At 43.9% G+C, this 25091-nt stretch overlaps 1 protein-coding gene across 12 annotated transcripts in view; it reads left to right on the top strand.

Annotated features, from left to right (window-relative positions):
* PXK (PX domain containing serine/threonine kinase like) overlaps positions 1-25091 on the top strand; it is a 75604-nt gene that overhangs the window by 43441 nt on the left and 7072 nt on the right. For 6 of the 12 annotated variants that reach the window (XM_060161451.1, XM_060161462.1, XM_060161460.1 and 3 more), the window contains 13 exons: positions 961-1038; positions 1542-1615; positions 2344-2418; positions 5367-5471; positions 6248-6349; positions 6813-6974; positions 7406-7523; positions 8783-8861; positions 11518-11566; positions 16057-16134; positions 16652-16738; positions 17182-17251; positions 20220-20282. In XM_060161451.1, the coding sequence (XP_060017434.1) occupies positions 961-1038; positions 1542-1615; positions 2344-2418; positions 5367-5471; positions 6248-6349; positions 6813-6974; positions 7406-7523; positions 8783-8861; positions 11518-11566; positions 16057-16134; positions 16652-16738; positions 17182-17251; positions 20220-20282 (1140 nt within the window). The remainder of the gene's footprint in view (positions 1-960; positions 1039-1541; positions 1616-2343; positions 2419-5366; positions 5472-6247; positions 6350-6812; positions 6975-7405; positions 7524-8782; positions 8862-11517; positions 11567-16056; positions 16135-16651; positions 16739-17181; positions 17252-20219; positions 20283-25091) is intronic. The other 6 variants (XM_060161452.1, XM_060161463.1, XM_060161458.1 and 3 more) reach the window with 4 other exon arrangements.

Below are 25091 nucleotides of genomic sequence, written 5' to 3'. Positions count from 1 at the left end.
GGATTGCTCTTTGCTTTCAGGGATCCAGTGTGGCTTCATTCACTCACTACATTGAGGGAAAATAGCAAATTATAGATGTTGCTTTTTGCAGGAAATGTAAAAACACAGTTATTCTGATAATTTCCTTACACAGTGAACTTTAAAGAACTTCCTCTTTTCATTGTCTTCTTAGAAGGGGGAAACGTTCTCATGATAAATAAACACAAAGAGAAGGGTGGATTTTTTTCCAGTAAACAGGCATACAGTAATTTCCCACCGTAGAACCATATTGTTGCTGTACATGGATGTTTTTCTAAAACACTGGCTTTTATTTCCAGTATGTATATATTTAAGGCTAATCGCTTCTTTGTTGGTGAAAGGTATAATTTCATGAGGAATGAAGGCGGGATAAATATCACTTGGAGCAACATTTCATGCTCTTCCAAGCTGAGCTTACAATACGCTTGAGTTTTGTGCTCGGGTTGTTGTCTGGTGCATATATTGAATTCTTGGGTTAAGCCAACTAGTTTGCATATTTTAGATCTTCCAGTATAAGTAATTATTCCACTAGTAGTTACTTTCTTTTCTTTACTAAACCTTTTATTTTGGAGTAATTTTAGATTTACAGAAAAAATGGCAGTGATAGTACAGAGTTTCCATATACCCCTCACCCGTTTTCCCCTAATGTTAACATCTTATGTAAGCATGGCACATCTGTCAAAACTAAGGAATTAGCATTGGTACATTACTCTTAACTATAGTTTTATTCAGATTTCACTAGCTTTTCCATTAATGATCTTACTCTATTCCAGGATCCAGTCTAGAATCCCACATTTTATTTAGTCTGTGTTCATTTTTTTATAATTAAGTTTTTCAAGAAGGTCATAGACCATAAGAATTTCATTTACAAGAATAATATTTTAAGCATATGGCACTTTCCTGATAGTGTTTGACTAATGAGTTTCTAAAATATCTTTGCAGAGATTGCCTTACAACAGGTTTCCATGTTCTTCCGATCAGAACCAAAGTGGGAGGTGGTGGAACCATTGAAAGACATAGGTGAGAAACTGCCATGCCCATTTTGTTAAGAAAGATCAGAGAACTGGGTTCTTTGTCATGCTTTCTTATGAGTATCCCAAGAAAGTTTTTATGCAGGTGAAATGCATAAGAAATGTAGGTGATTTCTTTTTCTTTTTGCCTCCGTACAGTTTTAGGATGCAGTCCTTAACTTTTATTACTTAATGAATCTTGGTTAAAGCTCCGTCTGAAGATTTGGATGGTAGTAACTAATAGTTTCAGAACCATCATTCATTCTTGTTTTACCTTTTTCACTAAATCTAAACTGAAGTGCTGTTTTCCCTTTTCCATGAGTAGAGTAATTTCTTTGCTTTTTTTTTTTTTAGTTCAGCTTCTACCATGTCACTATTACCAGATAGTTGTTTAATGGTGCCTATATAGCTATGAATAATATGTCCAAAATTAATTTTTATTAATTACTTGGTCACCAAAACATATCGGTGTAAAATCATGTAGCTATAAACACATCTCTGCTTTTATGACAGGTTGGAGGATAAGGAAGAAATATTTCTTGATGAAGATTAAAAATCAGCCAAAGGAGCGGCTAGTGTTAAGCTGGGTAAGTTGTAGCTTTTTTTGCTTCAGGCTCATTTCAAGGACTTCAGATGGGTTTATGAAAGCAGATATTGACAAGAGAATTACAAAATTGTATTGTGCTCCTGAGTGATGTAAAGGCCTCCTTAGTCACACATCAAAGGAGAGTCATTTTAAGTCACTTTTTTATGCATTTGGTAGTATCGATGTGATTATGTTTGATCAACTAGTAAACATTTGGAAAAAATACAAACAGTTTAAAATAGTTCTCTGTAACCTCTTTAGGGTTGACAGTTGGGCAGTTTGTTTTAAAGAAGATACTTGGGTAATACTTTGTTTTATCTATCACTTTGAGAGTTCTAGTGATACACTTGATTAATGGAATTAGGTAAGATTACAGTTAAATCCTAGTATTTGTATGTTTATATGCTGTCTCTCCAGAAAGGCAGTGAGACAGCAAGAAGTAATGTGGTTTTCATCTTTGGTTTACAGTTAGATATTTGGACAGATTAAAAAAAAAGGGAAAGACTCGGGAATTCCCTGGCGGTCCAGTGGTTAGGACTCCCACACTTCCATTGCAGGGGGCACAGGCTCAATCCCTGGTCGGGGAACTAAGATCCTGCAAGCCATGTGGCACTGCCAAAAAAAAAAAAAAGAAAGAAACATGAAAAAAAGAAAAAAAGGAAAGACTTAAAAGGAGTTTTTCTTTTGATGACCAAGACAGCACCCTGATATTTCTTCCCATGTTTGCAGGCTGACCTTGGTCCTGACAAGTATCTGTCAGATAAAGATTTTCAGTGTCTAATCAAACTTCTGCCATCCTGTTTGGTGAGTACCAGTCCTTCTATTATTCTTGGTACTGATGAGAGATTCACAGTGTTTTCTCATGAGTGACCATGGACAGAAGAGCCGGAAATAGTCTCTAGGCTTGAGAATGGAGAGGTACAGTGGATTTCATTTCAGACTGAGAGAGCTCGGGGCTACTCCCATAGATCAGAGGCCATTTAAATGACATTCATGACCTCTAGACAATCCATGACACATGTGGTAATGTAAATGTAGTTTTTGTGTTTTAAGCAAATACCAGAAGAAGAAAGCAGCCACTTCTCTGAGCCTCTTGTTCTTGGTAAGGACGTTTGTATCAGTGAATTGAAAGAGCTCTTTCCAGCCTGAGAAAACAGAACTGATACAGTTTTAGGTAAACTGGATGAAGAATTCTAATTGAAGGCTTTCAGTGGAAAGAATGTCATGAGTGTATTTCAAAATATATGCAGAAATTTTTAAGGAAAAGAGTAATCTGGCCAAAAAATTGAGTTAGTGTTGATGTTCTTTATCTGTTTTATGCATGAGGTTGTGGGACCCTTGAATGAGCACAATTAATCTGACCTGTCCAGTTGGGTTGGCAAGTTCATTCTTCTTTTTTTTTTAAGTTTTTTTTTTTTTTTTGGCTGTGTTGGGTCTTCATTGCTGCACACGGGCTTTCTCTAGTTGTGGCGAGTGGGGTCTGCCCTTCATTGCAGTGCGCGGGCTTCTCATTGTGGTGGCTTCTCGTGTTGCGGACCGTGGGCTCTAGACATGAGGGCTTCAGTAGTTGTGGCATGTGGGCTCAGTAGTTGCAGCATGCGGGCTCTAGGGTGCGCGGGCTTCAGTAGTTGCAGCTCAAGGGCTCTAGAGCGCAGGCTCAGTAGTTGTGGTGCACGGGCTTCGTTGCTTCGTGGCATGTGGGATCTTCCCGGACCCAGGCATTAAACCTGTGTGCCCTGCATTGGCAGGGGGATTCTTAACCACTGCGCCACGTGGGAAGTTCTGGCAAGTTCATTCTTGAAGATAGAGTGTCTTGTCAGGCTAGCAAAACCAAGCTTTTAATGAGGTGTGATGCTGGCCAAAAAACAAATGCTGTGGTCTTTGAGTTTGATTAGTTGTGTCACACAGGCTGTGAGCACCTAATTCTAAATTTCTTTGAATGGATGTGCTTTTTAAAAAGAAGATAGTGCAGGACTTCTCTGGCGGTCCAGTGGTTAAGACTCCGCACTTCCGCTGCAGGGGGCATGGGTTCAGTCCCTGGTTGGGGGAACTAAGATCCTGCATGCCATGTGGCATGGCGAAAACAAACAAACAAAAGTAAATAAATAAATAAAAAGATGGTGCATATTAATTACAGAAACTCAGAAAACACAGATAAGCAGAAGTAAAATAAAACTTGCCCATAATTCCAACCAACCAGAAGTATGAACCAAAATGTCCAGTTGTTACTTTTCTAGAATTTTATATGATTATATTTGAAAAATTATATAGATGTTGTTTTAAAACCTGATTTTTTGTTGTTGTTAATGGTATACCATGACCATCTTTTATTGTTAATAAATATAGTATAATATCATTATTACTGGCTGCGTTAGAGTTATCCTTGGCTCTACCTCAATTCACTCAGCTAATCTATTAGACACTTGGATCACTTCTAGTTTTTTGCTCTTATTAAAAAAAAAAAAGCCATAGTGAACAATTTTGGCTAAACATTTGTACCCTTCCTTAATTATTTTTATAAAATAAATAGCTAGAATTAATAAATAATTGAAGGAGATTTTTTGAGACTATATAAATAGCCTGTTTTTTTATCAAATCCACTGGTTTTAGCATTCATAGAGATTTTCTAATTCCATCATTCCTCTTCTATTTATTAGTTGGCATTCTACTGTAAGGAATAGCTTCCTCTTCTCTCTTCTTTGTCTATTTAAATCAATATGGACTCAAGGACTTTTATTGTATTCATTGGGTTTCATTTTGAGGTGATGAAAATGTTCTAAAATTAGATTTTGTGATAGTTGCACAGTTCTGAGTGTACTGAAAACCATTGAGTTCACTTTATAATGGGATGTGAATTATATTTAATAAAGCCATTAAAATATCAGCAGCAGTCGCTTCGCTGTGATAATCAGGAGAAACTTCATGATTAATTTACTATATTTCACTGGGCACACCCTTCCATCCCCTGACACACTCAGTCCCTGCTCATCAAGTCCTTGCACAGCCCAGCTCCCAAGGGTTTAAATGCTCATGGTACTCCTTTGAGCTAATGGACACTGTAATACCTGAAGCCAGTTGGTCCATGTAACCAAAATTCCAGGTCACGTGAGGACTTTTCTTTCAGTCATTAAACAATTTGTCTTACTCCCCACCCCGCTTTGTCAACATCCATTGCACACTCCAGTAGAGGGACAGGAAGATTCATGCTAGCTGCCCTGGAAAAGGGCCATAATGCCGAAAGAAGGCTGCTGTTGCTTGTTTCCTGGCTGTTAAACTCCCAGGCTTGTCACTAAACAGCAGTGTGAAATGTTAGGCAAAGCTGTGAGTGAAGACACATTTATCCTTGTTCCCACTTGCTGTTCTAGGATTTGACTGTATTTCTTACCAATTTACAGAGGCAGAATATTAAAACCACTGTTCCAAAAATGCAGACTTTCTCTCTCTTGCACCACACTTTTGTCTGAACTGTGAGACTACTCGTACCAAAGCAGGCACCTTCACTTGGAGAGCTTAGCTCATCATTTATCCACTTCCTTTTGTCACTATAGTTTACCTTCCTTCTCTCATCTAAAAAATGAATTACTAGTTGGCCATCTAATAACTTGAAAATGCCACGTGTTCCGGGAATATTCTGCATTTATGTGCAATTAAACTATCGAGCTGGTACTTGACTCTGCATAACCAGATCCTGGATCTAAAAGGAGTGTAGATGCTGATGCAGATAAACGTGAATTTCTTTTTTGTTTTGGCAGCACCCTTACATCTATCGTGTTACCTTTGCCACAGCTAACGAATCCTCAGCATTGCTAATTAGAATGTTTAATGAAAAAGGAACTTTGAAGGACCTGATCTACAAGGTACTTGTGGTGCAAATTCATGGTCATAAAGAAGTTCTCAAGTCCCTTAAGAACCTGTTATTCATACTTGATCCCTAGGCTTCCAGAAGCTAGGCCCTGAGGATTTAATTTTAATTTTATTTGGAATTAATTTTTATCTTAGCAATAGAAACTACCCAATTTGGCTAAAGAGCATTCCTTTCTCCACATGAGGGAAGGTTGAACATTACATGATTATATCCATTACATTGTAGGCTGCTCTTAGGTCCGTTTTAAAGTTTATGACTTTGACTTAACAAAGCAATGTTGAACTATCTCAATAAAGCTGTAAAAAAATTTTAAAAAAATACTGAGAAGCTTTACAAACTCATAGAAAAAGAGGTCAGATTTGTGGTCCCCAGAGGTGGGGAGGGGGGTGGTGAGGGGGAAGTGGAAGAAGGCTGTCAAAAGGTATAAACTCACAGCTGTAAGATAAGTAATATAAATAAGTACTAGAGATGTAGTATACAACATGATAACTGTAATTAACACTTTTGTATGTTAAAAAAAAAAGCAATACTGAAGAATTCTAACAGTATACAAGACTTCGGCGTCTTCACTGGACTAGAGAAAGGCTGGAACCCAGGTCAGCCTCTTTCTATTAACTGTGCAGACTGCTGTATTTAAGAGCCCACATCCTGCCAGCTGGACTCATCTGGTGTCCCCCAGCCTCTTAGCGTCCTGCCTGTTCAGGGAGGCCGTGTGTAGAATTCAACCAGTCTCCTGCCTTCTTATGTGCTCTTTGTTCCTTTCCAAAGGCAAAACCAAAAGACCCATTCCTAAGGAAGTACTGCAACCCTAAGAAGATTCAAGGCCTTGAACTTCAGCAAATAAAAACATATGGGCGGCAAATATTAGAGGTAAGAGTTATTTAATTTTGGTGTAAGTTGCATTGGAATTTCACCCAGCCTCACCATACTCTTTTGGGAAAGTTCTCAGGCAATATCCAAAGTAGTTTAAGTTGTCTGATGGCTTATAAACTGGAGACATTGTCATATTTTATCCCAAAAAGCAAATATTTGAGACTAAGGCAGTAATTTAGATCAACAAAGTTCCAAAAGCTTAGCTATTGGAAATTCCTAAGTTAGTGTCTGATTTAAGAACTTTATTGTGTAAGTACCAACTTTTGTGTTATTTTCGGTTGATCTTTATCTTGGTGCCAAGATAAGACAGCTATCTTGTTCAGTTTTTTTCTAGGAATCTCCCCAGTGACCAGTTTGGTTTTGTTTCAAAATATATTGACTGAAAAAGCAAAGTTTAACCTGTCTTGTATCTGAATGAGTTGGGGGGTGGAGAATGTGACCTCTACCTAGTTTTTAATAGGTACTAAAGTTTCTCCATGACAAGGGATTCCCTTATGGGCATCTTCATGCTTCCAACGTGATGCTGGAAGGGGACGCTTGCCGGCTGCTGGACCTTGAGAATTCCTTGTTGGGCCTTCCTTCCTTCTACCGATCTTATTTCTCACAGTTCAGGAAAATCAATGTAAGTTGCTGAAAGTCATGAAGCAGTAGGTTTATATTTAGGTGTAAATTATCCCCATGGCAGGATGCATGATCTGTCACTGTAAGAGATATGCACTAAGCAGTGACAGGTACAGTTGGGGTAGGCATGCCTGTTGGCGCTGTTCTCCCACAGCACTGCTGTTTCTCCAAGAGGCTAGTTGAGGTGGTAGCTGGGACAAGGAGGGCATAGAACCGGTGACTGGAATACCATGGAGGGTAGGACCAAGACCTTTGGTCAGAGCAATGCTTTGTGAGCTTTTACTAAAGTCTTTGGAATTGGGTCATCACTACCAGTTGTGAGTGGGGTTGCCCCTGGGCCATGTTTCCTAGTGGAAGCCCAGGGCAGGAGGCTTGGGATTCACAAAGCCAAAGCAAAGGCCAAATACGCCGCTGCTCTCTTTTCTTCTGCAGACATTGGAGAGTGTGGACGTCCACTGCTTTGGCCACTTACTGTATGAAATGACTTACGGACGACCGCCAGACTCAGTGCCTGTAGACTCCTTCCCTCCTGCACCGTCTATGGCTGTGGGTCAGTATGGGGTGTGGAGGGGGCTTCTGGGCCCTTGTAATGTGCAGAGCTACTCACCCTCTTTCCAGAGTCCAGGGAAGACCCAGAGGAAGTTGCTACGTTCCACAGCCAGAAAGTCTTACTCGTATAAAAGTAATTTGAGTGACTTCCTTAAATGCATTTCCCTGAGAATTCAGATAGCTTGTCTATTTGTCAGGCTACCTGAAACCTCAGGGGACATTTTATAACATGCATTAGAATTTTGGAGGCCAGAGAATGTGAAGAGAAGTATGGCCAGACTGAGTCTCATACAGAATCAGGAGCCAGGAGCAGGAAAGTTGCAGCCAGTCTTGCGGACTCAGGCAGGTGTCAGGAGTCAGACCAAGGCTGGAGAGAGACCTACGAGGACAGCCACAGGCTAGACACACGGTAGAGGAGAGCCTGGCAAGCCCAGGGCTAGGAAAGGCAGACAGGAATGCAGATACCTGGCACCAGGATCCAGGAGCTCTTCTAGCATTACTGAGGGGGCTGAAGCGAGTGCGGGGATGGGTGGGCACCTGTAAGAAGAAGGGATGTGGGGACTGATGCAGAGTCATCCGGGGACCCTTTCATCCCCTCCACAGCCAGCTCAGAACTCACTGCCAGAGCAGAGGGAGTGGAGGGCAGGGCAGGTCTTGGACCACTGTACCTTCCAGGCATGTGGGGCAACCCTCCACCAGTGTTAGTTTTGTATCAAATGAGATGGTTCCAGAGAACAGGCCCCGAGACTTCTTTGGGTTGAGTTTGAACAGAACAGCTGACACTGAACAGTTACCTGCAAGTAGAAAAACCTGGCTGCTTTTGTTTACATCATCCAGGGTGTGGGATGGTGCGATACTAACAGTTGGCATTTCGTGTAATGGTTTTGACTAAAAGCAGGCAAGCAGAGAAATGTCACTCAGGTTCAGAATTTTACTTCTGTGTAGTGTTTACTTCTCTTTTCAGAGAGCAAACATATTTATGGATGATATCTTGAATCCCTCCTCCAGTTATCTCTGGAATATATTTAGCTTTCTGTCAGCATGTGGTTCCTGAACCATTTCTTTTGAGGCGTCAGTAGTGTCAGTGTTGCCAGCATCCCCCTCCCCGGCACGTATGCCATCTGTCTGTGCGTGAAGAGTTTTGACACTGTCCTGATCAGCCCGCAGACAGTTGTTGCAAAGCGGTGTCAAACTTTTCATCACCAAGTGGATTTGCCAGCATGTTCTGTGGAACTAAAATGTGTATCTGTTCATTTCAAGTGGCCGTGTTGGAGTCTACGCTGTCTTGTGAAGCCTGTAAAAATGGCATGCCCACCGTCTCCCGGCTCTTACAGATGCCGTAAGTCAATCCCACACCTTGGCTGTAACCCTCCTAACCGTGTTGACCACTAGCCCAAGTGTCTGGTCCTGGTAGAGACTCAACAGCGTCCCCGCAGAGTCACCGTGACCTGCTTGCTGGTGGTCACTTGCCGCATGATGTCCTGACCTTTCCTTGTGACCTCTCTGCACCACAGCCTGACTGCTGTCTCTTCACATCAATGTCATCTTCACATGTGTCTCTCCCTGTCCATGTTGGCGTTGTATACATGGACTTCCCACTTGGGAGGTACTGAAGGGGGGCCACCCTGTTTCAGTGCACCGCGTGGCCCACGGCTGTGGCTGCTTCGCTAGCCGCTGGCTGGGGAGGTTCTGGCCTTTCGGAGGAGGGCACCGTGGCTCTGGCCTCCCCTGCACTTGTTTGTTCATTTCCTCACTGGGTAACACATATCTAACGTCTGGCGTGTACCAGGCACTGTGCTGGGGCGTAGAGCTCAGGAGACATTCTCCTTTAAACAGGGTTATGAATAGTCAACTGAGGTGGGTGAAATAGTGCTTTGGAGCCTTTCCTTTAGGTATGTTTTCTATTCCTTCATGGAAAGGCAGCAGGGTGGTTAAGAAGCATGTGTCTGAGGTTAGACAGACCTGGGGGTGGGCCCAGCCTTACCACTTCTACCTGGGTGACCTTGGGCAGGTTTCCTAACCTCTGGAAGCTGAGTTTCCCCGTCTGTAAGTGGGGACAATAATAGCCCCACCTCAGAGGGCTGTTGGGAGGATTTATTGCAATGATTCCTAGTACAGTGCCAGTTACTAAAGCAGAGCTTATTAAATGTTAGTTATGCTTACTATTGATTCAGCTCATACTCTGTGCCTTGCGACTTACCCAGTGCTCTGTAAACAGATGTATTTGGGAAACAATTGTATGGGGAAATAAGGCGGGACAGCTTGAGGTACATACAGCCCGAGGTCAGAGGAGGCGGTGATAACTTCAGATTCCTTGTGTTAGGGAAAGTCTACTCCAGCTCCGGCACAGTCCTAGGCCCTGGGGAGGCTGTGATGGACAGAGCGGCCCAAGCCCCCACCATGTGGATGTGACTTCCTAATGTTTGACTGACACTGGTGCCTCCCTCCCCAAACCAGCCACCATTAATAACAGTGTAAACGTGGAAAAATAGATCTAGTCAGGGAAACAAAACAATTTTCACACACACTTTTAGAACATATGCATTTGTAGTTAGGGAACAGCTTGTATCCATGTTAATTTACTTGGGTTTGTAGTCGCACCCCCTGCTCCAAAGCTCTTACATTTTTCTCCCAATCTTCCAGTTCTAAAGTGAATCCAGATAATTTTTCTTCACTTAAGTCTTTCTACCGTGTGGGCTTCAGCCTTGAGACAGCACTTGGAGAGGTGTGAACTCTGTTCAGTTCAAAACGTGTTGTCTGGAAATAAGTGGACCCTCGGCCTTGAAGGGGAGAGTTCTGTCTCCACCTCCAGGCCGCCCAGGGAGTGCTGTGGGGAAAAGTTAACCCTGTCACTTGTACTTGTGATGTAGTTCCTGTTTTTTAAAAAGGGGAACCATTCAAAGAAAGACTTACTTAGAGCCTTTTGGGCACTGCCCAGACAACCATTTAAATTCTCTGACCTGTTTTAGCCAAAACAGTTCAGAATTCCTCATGCTATTGTTTTTAATAACACACTTTTGGGCCTCCCTGGTGGCACAGTGGTTGAGAATCCGCCTGCCAATGCAGGGGAGACGGGTTCGAGCCCTGGTCCGGGAGGATCCCTCATGCCGCGGAGCAACTAGGCCCGTGTGCCACAACTGCTGAGCGTGTGCTCTAGAGCCTGGCGACCCACAACTACTGAGCCCGCGTGCCACAACTACTGAAGCCCGTGAGCCTAGAGCCCGTGCTCTGCAACAAGAAAAGCCACCGCAATGAGAAGCCCGCGCACCTCAACAAAGAGTAGCCCCTGCTCGCCACAACTAGAGAAAACCCACGCGCAGCAATGAAGACCCAACACAGCAAAAAATAAATAAATTTATTTAAAAAAAAAGCTCCCTTTATAAAAACAAAAAACACACTTTTGAAGAGAGAATTGATATTCTCCCAGAGCTGCTATTTCTTTTTAAGAGAGCATGAGAAACACTACTTTTCTTAGAAGAAAATTATTTTCTCGTTGGATTCCAATCAGAACAATTCCTTTTTTACTTACTCTCATGTTTTTATTATATTGAGCTCTAGAATAAATTTTGTCCTCCTCTGGGGCAAAAAAAAAAAAAGGAAAGCCAATTCTGTTTAGAAATATCTACTGCATATATTATTTGCAATATGATATAAATACAATAAATAATGTGCAGATTTCTTTTCAAAACGTGAATTAATTCACTATGTAGCGTGAGAAGACTGTCACCCCTCAGTGGGGAAATCAGCTCCCCTACACAGCTGACCCAGTCCCCGTGGAGAGCTCCGAGATGGTGGGGAGTGGCGGTTTCTGGAGGTCACCTTGGGTGGCCCGGAAACTCCTTTGAGTTTGATAAACACGAGATGGTGTATTGGCTCGGGGCGGGGGATGTTGGGGGGGACTTGATGGGCAAAAAATGTCTCATTCTGCTTTGATCGTGTTCTGGGAGTGCACCTGGTTTAAGAAAGATATTTTTGTTTGTTTCTTTTCTTTACAGATTATTCAGTGATGTTCTGCTAACTACTTCTGAAAAGCCACAGTTTAAGGTAAAGCAAATTATATCATTTCTTGGTTTGTGACATGAATGTGTACTTGGAAAATTAGCGCTTTTTTAATCAAAAAAAGAAGGTACAGTATTTATAAGTGTGGACTGGAAAAACGCACACTTAAGAGCGTTTTTATTTGGGGACCTTACTGAGGACAGTAGCCGGGAGACAGCTTCTCAGATAGCTCTAAGGAACTATGAAGAGGCAGGAGAGGGGCCAGGACATATATGAACTTTTTGCTGGAAAAAAACATGTAGTCAAGCATAAAAAGATTACTGCTAATCACAGAAGACAGACATCTGAAGTTAATGATTTTAGTGTTTTTCTATGTATGAAAGATGCCAAGAACCTGGGGTCATTGAATTTTTTCCTTAGATAGGCATCTTAACTCCCTAGGGTCCTGTATATCCAAAGCACAGAATGCTTCCTGTTTTTCTCCACCCTGAATTCCCCCCAGCGTGAACCTTCGGGGGCAATTGCAATGGGTTGCAGCTTAATCCTTGTGGAACTGGAATGGCCAGCAGCCTTCTTTATTTTACATAAAGAAAAATTGCAAATAATCTAAATATCCTATAATGAGGGAATAGCTTAATAATTTAAGTACATGTATTGGATTAAATATGTTTTATCTAATAAAAGTAAAATTGATAAAGACATTGTAGTAGCCTGGAAAATGATTATTATTTGGGCTAAGGGAAAAAAACAGGATATAAAGTACAGTGTGTAAGAAAAAAATACCTCTGTCTAGAATAAGGACTGGAAGGAAGTATCCTGGGAAGTGGCAGTGTTATGTGGTGTTATGCAAAGAGTAGGGGCTTTGGAACAAACGTATGGACGTCAAGGGGGGAAGCGGGGGTGGCATGAGTTAGGAGATTGGGACTGACATGTATACACTAATATGTATAAGATAGATAACTAATGAGAACCTGCTTTATAGCACAGGGAACTCCACTTCGCTGTACAATAGAAACTAACCCAACATTGTAAAACAACTATATCCCAATTTTAAAAAAGGAAGAAAAAAAAAGAGCAGGGGCTTTGGAACTCCCCCAAACCAGGTTGATGCCTTGCTTTGCTTTCATGATACCAGCCATTTATCTAAGGCAGGGTTTCTTAGCCCTGACCTTTGACATTTTGGACCAGGTCGCTGTTCTTTGTTGCTCGGGCTCTGCTGTGCGTTGTGGGATGTTGAGCAGCACCCCTGGCCTGTACCCACTAGATACAAGCAGTACTCTCATTCCACCCCACAACTGTGTGACCGTGAAAACTGCTTCCAGATGCAGCCAACTGTCCCCTAGGGAGGGGACGGGGGCAAAATCACCCTCATTTGAGAGCCACTGATATATGGGCAAGGACCTATTCTTTGGGTCTACGTTTACTCGTTGTGTAGAATTGGTGAGTAAAACTTGTCTGTTGTCACTGGACAACTGAGATGATCCCTGAGAACGCCTAGTTCAGGGCTGGGCGCTCACTGTTAGCATTGTTTTGGGTAGTGAGATGAAGGGTATTTCTCTTTCTCCTCTCTCTATTCCCCCAAAACCTGTAAAACTCTTACGAAGAAATTACATTTAGGGGGGGAGAAAACGAAAGAAAACCCCAAACAAGGTGGGGTCAGAAGATTTATAGGCAAGGGAGAAGTTTTCCTCTGTCCTGTTTTGCCAGTTAGAGGAGTTCTGACAATAATAGCTTCTTTGGATCTGATGTAGGAAAAAAAAAACTTTTAAATTCATGTCTTTGTTACTGAAACTCTTCAGGAAATGCATTCAGCCTTGTAAATAAATATGCCCTCCTCAACCCTAGTAGTCCAGCCCGGGGCGGGGGGGGGGGGGGGGGGTTTATCATCAGCCCTTGTTCTTCCTCCAAGCCAGAGAGCCTGCAGCAAAGACACTGTGATCTTAAAAACCAGTGTATGTCTGTTTTCTTTCTGGAAAGATACACGAGAGACTGGTGATGTTGGTTGCCTCCATGGTGGGGGACTAGGTGGGATGTTTTTTACTGTGGATATACCCTTTTTATGCCTTCTGAGTTTTGAACCATATCACTGTGTATTACCTACTCAAAGCTTTTTTAAACTTAAAATTTTTTTTTAATATTCATTTAATTTATTTATTTGGTTTTGCTTGCATCGGATCTTAGTTGTGGCGTGCAGGCTCTTCGTTGTGGCGTGCACGCTTCTCTCTAGTTGTGGCACACAGGTTCCAGAGCGCATGGGCTCTGTAGTTTGTGGCACGCAGGCTCTCTAGTTGAGGCACGCGGGCTCAGTAGTTGCCCCGCAGCACGTGGGGTGGTAGTTCCCCGACCAGGGATCGAACCTGCATCCTCTGCACTGGAAGGCAAATTAACCACTGGACCACCAGTGAAGTTCCCTAAACTTAAATTTTTAGAAGAATAATAGAGACAAAAAGTTGAACATGGTCTGGGTGTCTGTTTTCTAGGCCTGAACTCCTCATGGTTTGAAAAACTAATAAATTAAGAAATGACAAGCTCAGAACCACACTAAGCTTTTGTTAATAGCATCTTCCAATAGGAAAAAACTTAATGTTGTGAAATTCAGAAAATAAGTCTTAAGAAAGAAAGGAAGGGAGGGAGGGAGGGAGGGAGGGAGGAAATAAGTCTTTCACAGAGAAAATCCCTCTGAAGTTATAGAATATTATAATTACTTGAATTTGTTTGTGTGTGTTCCAATAAGCTTTATATATATTTTTGTTTTTAGTTATGATAAAACCATCATGTAAAAATGTATCCTCTTAGCCATTTTTAAGTGTACACCTCAGTGGTGTGAAGTGTATTCACATTGTCGTGTAACGGATCTCTGGAACTTTTTCATCTTGCAAACCGAAACTCGAGAACCACCTTAAGTACAACTCCCAATTTTTCCACCCCCAGCCCTTTGGCAAACACATTTTACCTTTTAGATATCTCATATAAGTGGAATCATACAGGATTTGTCCTTTTGTGACAGGCTTATCTCACCCAGTGTAATGTCCTCAAGGTTCATCCATGTTATAAGCATGTGACAGTATTTCTTTCCTTTTTAAGGCCGAATAATATTCCCCTGTGTGTATATACCACATTTTATTTATCCATTCATCTATTGATGGACATGTGGGTTTCTTCCATCCCTTGGCTATTGTGAATAATGCTTCAATGAACATGGGGCATGCTTTGATATCCTGCTTTCAGTTCTTTTGGATATACACCCAGAAGCAGGATTGCTGGATCATATGGTAATTCTATTTTTAGATTTTTTTGAGGAACTTCTATGCTGTTTTCCATAGCTGCTGTGCCATTTTACATTCCCACCATTAGTGTACAATTTTTTTCCATCCTCACCAACATTTGTTATTTTCTGTTTTTTTGATAGTTACCATCCTAATATGTGAGGTTATATCTCATTGTGGTTTTGGTTTGCATTTCTCTCATGATTGGAGTTAATTGATCATCTTTCCATATGCTTGTTGGCCATTTGTGTATCTTCATTGGAGAAGTGTCTGTTTAGGTCCTTTGCCATTTTTTCCTTTGATTTTCTGCTCTTTATTTATTTATTTTTTTTCTGGTTTATTGTGGCATAATCCATTTTTGGTGACAAGTCCATTTTTTAATTGATTACTTATGTTTTTGTTTTTGAGTTGTAGGAGTTCTTTATATATTCTGGATATTAACCCCTTAACAGATGTATGATTTCCATTTATTTTCTCCTATTCCGTAGGTTGCCTTTTCACTCTGTTGATTGTTTCCTTTGATGTTCAGAAGTTTTAAGCTTGATTTAGCTTGATGCAGTCGCATTTGTCTATTTTGGCTTTTGTTGCCTGTGCTTTTGGTGTCCTGTCCAAGAAATTATTGCCAAATCCATTATCACAAAGCTTTCTCCCTATGTTTTCTTCTAAGAGTTTTATGTTTTTAGGTCTTAGGTTTAGGTCTTTAATCCAATTTTGAGTTAATTTTTGCATACAGTGTAAGGTTGGGGTCCAGCTTCATTCTTTTGCATGTAGATATCCAGTTCTACCAGCACCATTTATTGAAGAAACTGTCCTTTTCCCACTGTGTGCTTTTGGCATGAGGGTTAATTTCTGGGCTCTCTGTTTGTTCCATTGGTCTGTGTGTCTGTCTTTATTGCCAGTATCACGCTGTTTTCTGTAGCTTTGTAACACATTTTGAAATCCGGGAGCGTGAGGCCTCCAGTTTCCATCTTCTTTTTCAGGATTGTTTTGGTAATTTGGGGTTCCTTGAGAATAACTTGAAATACTTGAAACATACATCATGCTTATTTATGTGTTAGTTTTATATATTTATTGCTAAAACATGCTAATGAGGTGAGTGTGTTCGGGGATACCAGAAGTGGCCAGGATAGGAGTCAAGTGGACAGCTTGTAACTGATTTCATTCCAGGTGTCCTCCTCCTTGACTAGCAACTGTTTTTTATTCAAACTGGGACTTGAGAGACTCTCCAGCTATTTTACTCAGTAGATTATGTACTTTCTCTTCTTTCAGATCCCCACAAAGTTAAAAGAGGCATTGAGAATTGCCAAAGAATGTATAGAAAAGAGGCTAATTGAAGAACAGAAACAGGTAAATTGCTAATAGTTCCTCATTGCCTTTTGATCTTTTAGTGTCCCCATCCTCTGCTGTGGTGATCACAGTGATTTACTTGTAACTGAGTGTTCTTGCATACTTGCTCTGGACCAGGCTCCATGTTCAGTGCTACAAGACAGCTGAGTACTTCACAGTCCTACCCTGAAGGACCTCAGCCTGTGGGGGAAACAAACATGTCCACAAAGAGCAGTCCTCCTTTATGATCAGGGCAGACTGGGTGGTGGTGGGGCACACATGCTCCGTGCTCTAAAGGTGCTGGGGACCACACTCATTTTCCGTAAGAGAGAGAAAGGCAGGAAGGAACTCGGGGAGAGAGAAAGGTCTTCATCTGCTGGCACACTCTTCTCCCAGACATCCAGACCCAAGCTTGGAGGCAGACAGGCTGAGCAAGGGAAGATTTTTCATCCAAATGATTTGATTTGGCAAAACATGTTAGAGATTTTCATTAGTGTAGGATATGCTTACAGTTGTGGTGAATTGTGGTCTCTTAAAGATCCACCAGCATCGAAGACTGACAAGAGCTCAGTCTCACCATGGATCCGAAGAAGAAAGAAAAAAGAGGAAGATCTTAGCTCGAAAGGTAAGTCCCGTGTCTCTCTGAATTCTTTCTTGCGAATTCCTGACTAGATGTGAAAAAAGTTCTAGGTTAATGGTGCCCATTTAGTTAATGACAGATTCTGTGCTTTATCTCCATGAAAGCTAAAACCATTTCCAGATGACTGGTTTGCAGCTTCTGAAAGAAAAGCCATATAATATCAGCAGAGAAATGGACCATAGAGTTTCCTGGCTTGCTGGGCTGCTTATGGCCTTAATGTAATTGCGGGAAATGACTGGCCTGAGAGAGTGAACTCAGCATTCTTGGTTTTATTTCTCCCTTTAGTTTTGGCTTGTGGCTTCTTCACTGTGTTCAGTTATGAGACCAAATATGACTTTGTGTGTAGCTAGTCTAACTATGCCTGGAAAATGTTTTTATTCTGGTATGTTTATTCTTCGCTTTTCCCCCTCTATTTTTTATTTTTAAAGAAGTCAAAACGATCTGCTGTTGAAAATAGTGAAGAGCATTCAGCAAAATACAGCAACTCCAATAATTCAGGTAACTGGTTGGGTTATAGGTTGTAGTGGGGCCAGGCCAATAATTCAGGTAACTGGTTATAGGTTGTAGTGGGGCCCAGGTCCCAAAGGTTAGGACCAGGAGTCAAGGGTTCTTGGGTTCTCCTGGGCAGTGTGTGACCAGTGCAGAGGACAAAAGAACTCTGTCCCCAGGGAAGGATTGCCACAGCATTCGGAGGCTCACAGGACTCAAGTGCTAGAAGGCACCTCAGAGCTTACTGGGTAACCAGCCTCCTCACTGATGGCAGCATCAGCCCTGGAAGAAAAACCCACCCAACTTACAATGCAAGGCCTCCTGTTTATCAGCAGAGCCTATAGGAACTGAAATGGCCGTAAATCCCGCCCTCTGCTTGGTGCCCACGTGGCAGAAGGATATGCCCTCCTGCATCAAGGAGAGGCCTCTATAGTGTGTGGGGATCGCAAAAAGCCACATTCCAGGAGGGCCAAGATGGCACAGAGTGCAGTGTCCTGAGTTAGCCATCCTTGCTGTCACTCCTGGATGCCCCTTGCCCAGCCCTGCTGGCTTTGGGCCTTAATGTCCCCATCTTTGGAAATCAGATCAAGTGATCCCTTGGGACCTTCTAGTTCTTCTGCCTTATGGTCTGTGAAGTAGAGTTCCACATAGAGAAGGGAAGGTTTTATCCTAACGGGCAGCTTTGGTTTAGCCCTGGAGGGCCAAAGGAAGGGGAGGGTTTTTTTAGGTTGAGGGATAGCTGCATATACTTCCAGGCAGGATAAGGACCAAGTAGAGACGGAGAAGTTGAAGATGCAAAAGAGAGAGTGATTGTTGGGGGGAGTGAGGGGGCTGGGGGTCAAAGGGTTAGCATCAAGTGCCCAGCTGTCAGTCTCAGCCTTGGAGGAAACCCATCCATCCCTTGGTGGTGTCAGGAGCCAGGAGGGGTAGGTGAAGAGTTAGAGGTGTTTAAAAGTGGAAGGAAGGGAGGAAATTGAGGGTGTTCACAGCTCATGCCTTCTCAGGTCTTCTCAGGGAAGTCAGTGAGGAAGGCATCTGCCAGGGGCAAGAGAAGAAGAAGTGAGGGGTTCGCAAGACCTGAAGGCTGGTCTAGCCATAGCCAGAGAATGCAGGCAGTGTGGGTAGAGCTGAAATTGGAAGAGTTGGGATGGAAGAAGATCATAGACTCTAGAGGGAGGGTGGGAATCGTGCCCGCACCACTGCTTCGAGAGCCAAGCCAGAGACGGGCTCTGGAGGGAAGAGAAGGAGGGGAGGCTCCAGGCCCTGGAGGTCCCTGTGAGGACCAAGGCAGGCTCCTTGGGGATGGAGACTAGGAGAGGAGAAGGGGCTGGAGGCTGTTGTGGCCGGCGGGTAATTTCAGAGTTGGAGGTCTGTTTTCTCCATGGTTGATGGGATGGACATAGGCCAGTCGTTGTCATCACTAGGCTGAGACTCATGTCTCCAACTAGCCGGTCACCCTGCAGGCACTCTGTCCAGCATCTACTTCTTTTATTTTTTTATTTCTTTATTTTTTGCGGTACGCGGGCCTCTCACTGTTGTGGCCTCTCCCGTGGCGGAGCACAGGCTCCGGACGCGCAGGCTCAGCGGCCATGGCTCACGGGCCCAGCCGCTACGCGGCATGTGGGATCTTCCCGGACCGGGGCACGAACCCGTGTCCCCTGCATCGGCAGGCGGACTCTCAACCACTGCGCCACCAGGGAAGCCCCATCTACTTCTTTATAAAGCAGAGAAAGCCTGGCTTGGTGTACTCCACCTTCCTGAGGCCCTGCCTGCCTGCAAGGCTCTTTGCCAGATGCAGCTGGATGGGACGCCAAGGACTCCCAGACACCACCTCAGGGAGTTTAGGAAAGCAAAGTTGCAGTTGGTGGAAATGTATAGATCATCTCCAGACCCCACTGGAATCACAAATTCAAACCTTCTCCCCCTTAAAATCTGTGTTAGCACTACAAGCAGTATGATATCAGGATGGGTTGAATTTCACCATCTTTTTCAGTGAAACGCCTCTCCCTTTTATAGGGAGACGAGAGGATATTGCAGATGGTGGAAGGGTATTCAGCTGGAGGGAGGTGTGGCTTCATTAGGACATTTCTCCTCGTGCTCAGTGTCCGTGCTGTGCCCCCCACGTCCTGTGGGTGTGAGGGAGGTGGTGGGAGGCAGCCCCAGGGCAGCTAGTGGCTTCTCAGGGGCATGGCCTCAGCCCTCCGGGAGCTTTGGTAACCCCTTGATAGGACTGCCATGTGAGGGAGGGGGCTCATGTGGGAGCTTCCATCTGCTCATTGGGCTACTTTCATGTCAAGCCAGGAGGACGTATTCTGGGGATTTCTGAGCAATGGAGGAGATACTGGGAATTTGGCAATATTTGAAATATAAAAAGGTTACTAGGTCCAGAAAAAGCATGCAACGTATGAGAATATGCACACTATTTTGATGTAAATCATGGTATTTACTGAATTTCAGGTAAGAAAAGGCCTGGGAAGTCCACACACTGAGTAGACTGATCCTAATCAATTGAATGTGCCTGCTGGTAAAATGGAACTTTTCCAGAGAGTGTTCCTGGGTGGATGTGGTGGGGAACTCTCGCTTCTTTTGGAGAGGCCTCCCCCAGATGGTCCTGCCCTTCTCTGTCACCGCTACTGCTGTGGCACTGTCATTTGTCTTTCATTACCCGAGGACAGGGCTTGGGTCAGGAAGAGAAACTGCAGCCAGTTGCGTAAGCCATTGGATTGCACAAAGTTGGTTGCAAACCAGGCAGGCTGTGGGGAGCAGTGGGAGGCAACGAGGCCTGGGGAAGGAAGCGGGTTGGACGCCTGTGGTCAGGGGTCCCGTCCCTGAATTCTCTGCCCAGCCTCGCTTTTTCCCACAAGGCTCACACACTCAGCCCAGTGCAGATTCTCAGACAGTGGTGGGTGCCAGCTCCGGCCAAGCCCCACATGTCTTCCTTTGGTCCCCATGAGGGTCTCTCTGTGTTTTCTCTTAGCAGGATCTGGGGCCAGCTCGCCTCTCACATCCCCGTCATCGCCGACTCCACCCTCCACAGCAGGTTAGTGAGGAGGAAGAGAAAGCTGCCTTCCTCCCCTTCTGCACCAGCCCGGGAGAAGGGTGGGGCTTTCTCTTCTCACCTTGGCCCAAACATTTCAGGGGTCGGAGGGGACCAGCCTCCTCCAGAGAAACCAGTGGGAGTGCAGATTAGCAGTGTCACTTGGGAGAGACCAGGGTCCAGGTCTCTAGAGTCGGATTTCACGGGGAGCGGGATGGTCACTTCAGGGCTGCTCACTGCCCCCACCTCCAGCTCGCTCTCTCTACTGAAAAGCCTCACGCAGGCTCCTCAGATCACAGCCTGTCTGGGTACGCGCTCAGCTGAACAAAACAATCGCGCTGCTGCCCAGGGGCCCGGTCCTGCCAGGGCTCTCTCCTCAGGGAGACCAGCCACAGTGTCGGCTTTGTCACAGAGCACAGCTGGTGAAATGCCTGGGTGTGGGAGTGAACTACCCACCGAGCTTCTGATTTCCTGATAACTATTTGTGCTTTATTCTGCTCTGCATTTCATCACCTGAATATTCTTCTGTGGCTAGCTAACCTTTGTTTTGCGTTTGTGACTTAAATCAGATAGATACTGGGAGTTTTGTTTGAAAAATGTAAAAAGAGTTTATTTCAGGGAATACTTATAAAAAGTATCTCTAATTCTGTGGAGTGGCCTCATAATGCTATCTTTCTTCTTTCTTTTTTGAACTAATAGCTCTCTCCTAACCATTTTGCAAGCCTCATAAAAACGCACTGGGGCACCAGTATCTCCTTTCACTTCTTAACTGAACCAGATGTTCTGGATGTCAGAGAAGTCGGTTCTGCCACTCAGAGCTTGTCGGCTGGCTGTGCTTGGAAGAGCTGCTGCAGCTGTCTGGAGGGAGAGTCACGGGCTGGGGTTGATTTATGAGTTGATGACACCATATTCATTAAGGCTTAAAGTGGTGCCCAGGAGCTACCAAGAGCATTACCCGACAGCTCTCAAATGCTTCTAACTGACCTTCCAAAAAACCCCCCCCCAAACAACAGTCAAATGTAAGGAGACCGGTTTGAAGGCCTCGCGTCTGTCTGGTGGGTGTCTCTCCTTGCTGGCCGAGCCTGGTTACTACTGGTAGTTTGCTGTCGAGTGTTCTGGGCCCAGGGCCTATTTTAATAGCAAAGTACCTGGCTGATGGGGGATAATATTCTATTTCCTGTCTGACTTTGTCAGCAGATTTTACAAGAAAGCTTCCAAATATTGATCAATATAGAAAATAGACTTCTCTGTCTTTTGTAGAGGTGACCTGTATAGGCCGATCAGAAATTTCGGGGGAGCCACTGCCCAGATCATGCTGAGGCGTTTTCTAGAAGATAGGATATTAATTTCACACCACTTAGACATATTAAGGACACTGGAGAGAATTAAGAGTGAGAATCCATGAAGCCTCCTTTAACAAATGAGGTGTCTATCCGGTAGCTCAGAGCACTTTGCTGTGTGCATTGGACGTGGGAAGTTACCTGCCAGTGCTCATTTTTAAACGCCTTGGAGAATTCAGTCTATATGGATTATTTTTGATGAATCCTCTATTTGACCTGAGTTCCCAGTGGGAGGATTCTCATACAGTAGCAGGTTTTCATGAGATGAGGTAACTTTTAGAACAAGAAGAAAAAGAGGAATCTTTTGTAATTAGACTCAAGGTTGGAAAAAACTTCATCTGAGGCGAGAGGGAGCAATTGGGTGGGTAGTTCCCTATCCTGAAGGGGAGTTGTAAAGATTCAGAGGGAAACATATATGAGGCCACAAGCACGATGCCTGGCAGAAATGGGAGGTTCCCAGCAAGTATTGGCTCCCTCTTTTCCTTTATGTCCTTTAATGTTTTATTGATGAAATTATTGATTCAGCCCCAGAGACTGTACTCTGACCTCTGCTGGTTATTTATTGTAACGCGTCTCATAAAAATAATGGCTAGTATTTGCCTATCAACCTAGCATTTCAGGCCCTAAGCGAGCCACCCATGGTGAGTTTATTTATTCATCTACTGGAGATGCATTTATTGAGAGCTGCTGTGTGCCCAGCACTGTGCTAAGCGCTGGGTCACAGAGATGAGCAGGCAGACAAGGCCCCAGCCGAGGTGGCCTCACATTGCCAGCACCTCTCAGGAGCTCCAAAATGATAGATACAATTCAAGCAAGTGCTTTCCTTGGGGTCCACCCATGGTAATTTTTTTCTCCCAGTAGTTCCCCTTCTTAAATAGAGAATCTCCACCTGAAAAAACTAGTCCACCAACAAAGTGACATCTCGAGCTTCTGTTCTGTACAAGGCATCAGGGAGCTACAAACAGGTGATAGTCTCATGCTACCGTACCCATGGGAGATGCTCAGTAAATCCTTATGGGTGGATTTGCTTGGACTTGGTCTGCCTTCAGGGTCTCTGCTGGGTGAGGGCAAGGCTGTCAGCCTACGGGTGGCAACTTCTGGCTCAGAAGCCCCTGCTTAGACTGGACCTTTTCCTTCCAGGACAGGAGGCCAGGCTTCTCATTGGGCTCATCTGTGTTGCCGCCTCTCTGCACGCTGCCTGTCTTATTGCTGGAATCACATTTACTCCAATTTATGTCTTTACTTCTAGGCCACATCTATGGTTTATCTGGGAACTAAGTCAAGCATAGTGTCTTCCAGCTTTATGATAAAATGCAATTTTCTCAAGAAATGAAGGAAAATTCTTCATTTTCAAGGGCTAGTTTGGAAAAGGAATTCCTGCTAAAGGTAGCATCTCAAACACAACTCGATCTGGGAGCCCTTGGAAACTACACCTTGGGCTGTGGAACCTAAACTCGAGGATCACCACTCGCTAGTTCTGGGACCTTGGAGGAGATACTTGACCTCCCTGGGCTTCAGGTTTTGAAACCGAGTGAGCCCCTGTGGGACTCCCGGGCACGGAGGCTCTCTTGTCCTCTCTTTCTTGTAGGCAAGACTCCAGGTTCCATGACCTTCCCTGAGTTCCAAAGGGCAGATTGGAAGAGTTGCTAATCACGGGAGGAGCAGCCAGGAAACCACCTGAGTTGAGATTAAGGAAGTGCACGTCCGGCACACGCCCTGATCTTGTCAGAGACTCCACCCTTGGACCTATTGTTATCAAACCCTTCATCAGGTCCTCTGGGGTGGGAACACATAGTTTCTCCAGGCAGGAGCCTGCTGTGTCCCTGTTTGCCTGGCAAAGTAATAAAGCTATCCTTTTCTACTTCACCCAAAACTCTGTCCCCGAGATTTGATTTGGCAGTGGTGTAGAGAGAGGCTGAGCTTTCAGCATCAGTTTCCCATTTGTAAAGGAGGATAATAACAGTGCCTGCCTAGTGGGTTTATTACGAGGGTCCAGAGGGTTCCATGCCCATGGAGTTAGAACAGCGCCTGATACACAGTAAGCCCTCAGGACACTGTTAGTTACTGAGAGACCTTGAGTGAGTCACTTTCCGTGTCTGGGTTTGGGTTATGTCCTCTGTAGGAGGCAAAAAGCGTGGGAGTCAGAGGAGACTATCTCACAGTTCTAATCAAGCATCCTGTAAACCCACTGTGGACCCCGCCCTTCGGCAGTTTGTTCAGCAGTAGATCAACTGAGGCAAGTTCAGTTTGACAGCATTGCCTTTCTTCCTGAAAGCATCAATTTTAAGCACATTCGTGGTAGCTGAGGGTGGTTTTCAGCTCAGTTGCTTTCAGGACGGGGCAGAAGTGACAGATGTTTCTAAGCGAAGGGGTGTTACTCTCATGAGCCCTTTCCAGCATTTGTGTAAGGACTGGGGCCTCTCCTGTTTCTTACTGTACTTCCCTGCTGTGGGCCTCTTCTTGCAATCCTTACCAAATTGATGGGAGAAATATTTCCTTAAGTCTGCTGGCAATTCCATCAGGTAGGGTGGGATTCTCTAAAACTCTTTTTTTTTTTTTCAGTGAGAACATTCCTAGCACTTTCTTTTTTTGCTAAGGTTTCTGTTTCCTGCCTCTAGAAGATCATTCTTTCAAGAACTTTAAAATACTTTATCTTGACTTATGTCACGGTCAGTGTCACCAGCTAGTGTTTACACTCTGTATTCATGGAGCTGAGTGGTTTAGATGGTCCTAATTGACACACAGATATTTGCTCCCACCCTCCCTTTGGGAGGAGACAAACCTGTTGCCTTGCCATTGTGTGTGTGTGTGTGTGTGTGTGTGTGTGTGTGTGTGTGTGTGTGTGTTTAAACAAAAGATTTGCAGAAGAGTATTTGGGAAAATCTTAGTAAGCAGAAGACCCAAATTATTACTGTTGTTGTTAATAATTGTGTTTAACATCTTTTGAGTGCTTATTCTGTGCTAGGCACTGTTCTAAGTGATTTATAGTTACTGTTTTATTTAATCCTCATGAATACCTCCCTATCCAATGAGCAGGGATTATACTTATAGCTCCATTTTACAGACAAATAAATTGAGGCACTAGTGGCATTAAAGGACTTTGACCAAGGTCACACAAGTGGGGGATACTAGAGCCAAGATTTAAACTTGGTTCTGTCTTTGCTCATCTACTTGATTTCTCCTGAGCACCTGCTTTCTCAGGTGCACTACAGGGCCTGTGCTGCTAAACGCTCTGCTTGGCTGGCGTGAAAAGAGCTCCAAAAGAACAGTTAGAAACCCCGGGCTTGGGTCGTAGCTCCACCACTTTCCAGATGGCCTTGGACAAGTAATTTTCATCCTTTGAAGCTGTCTTTTAAGAGAATATCTGGTGTTTATGAGGTAGATAATGTACACAACAGGGCTTTATAAGCAGTAAAGTACTGTCAAGTGTAAGCTATGAATGCCTTGCAAGAGAATTCTAGCCCTTCTTGCT

Source organism: Lagenorhynchus albirostris, chromosome 10 (genome assembly GCF_949774975.1).
Source record: "Lagenorhynchus albirostris chromosome 10, mLagAlb1.1, whole genome shotgun sequence".
NCBI classification, from domain to species: Eukaryota; Metazoa; Chordata; class Mammalia; order Artiodactyla; family Delphinidae; genus Lagenorhynchus; species Lagenorhynchus albirostris.
Note: the sequence above shows the minus strand (reverse complement) of the source record. Positions and strands in the feature narration are given on the sequence as shown.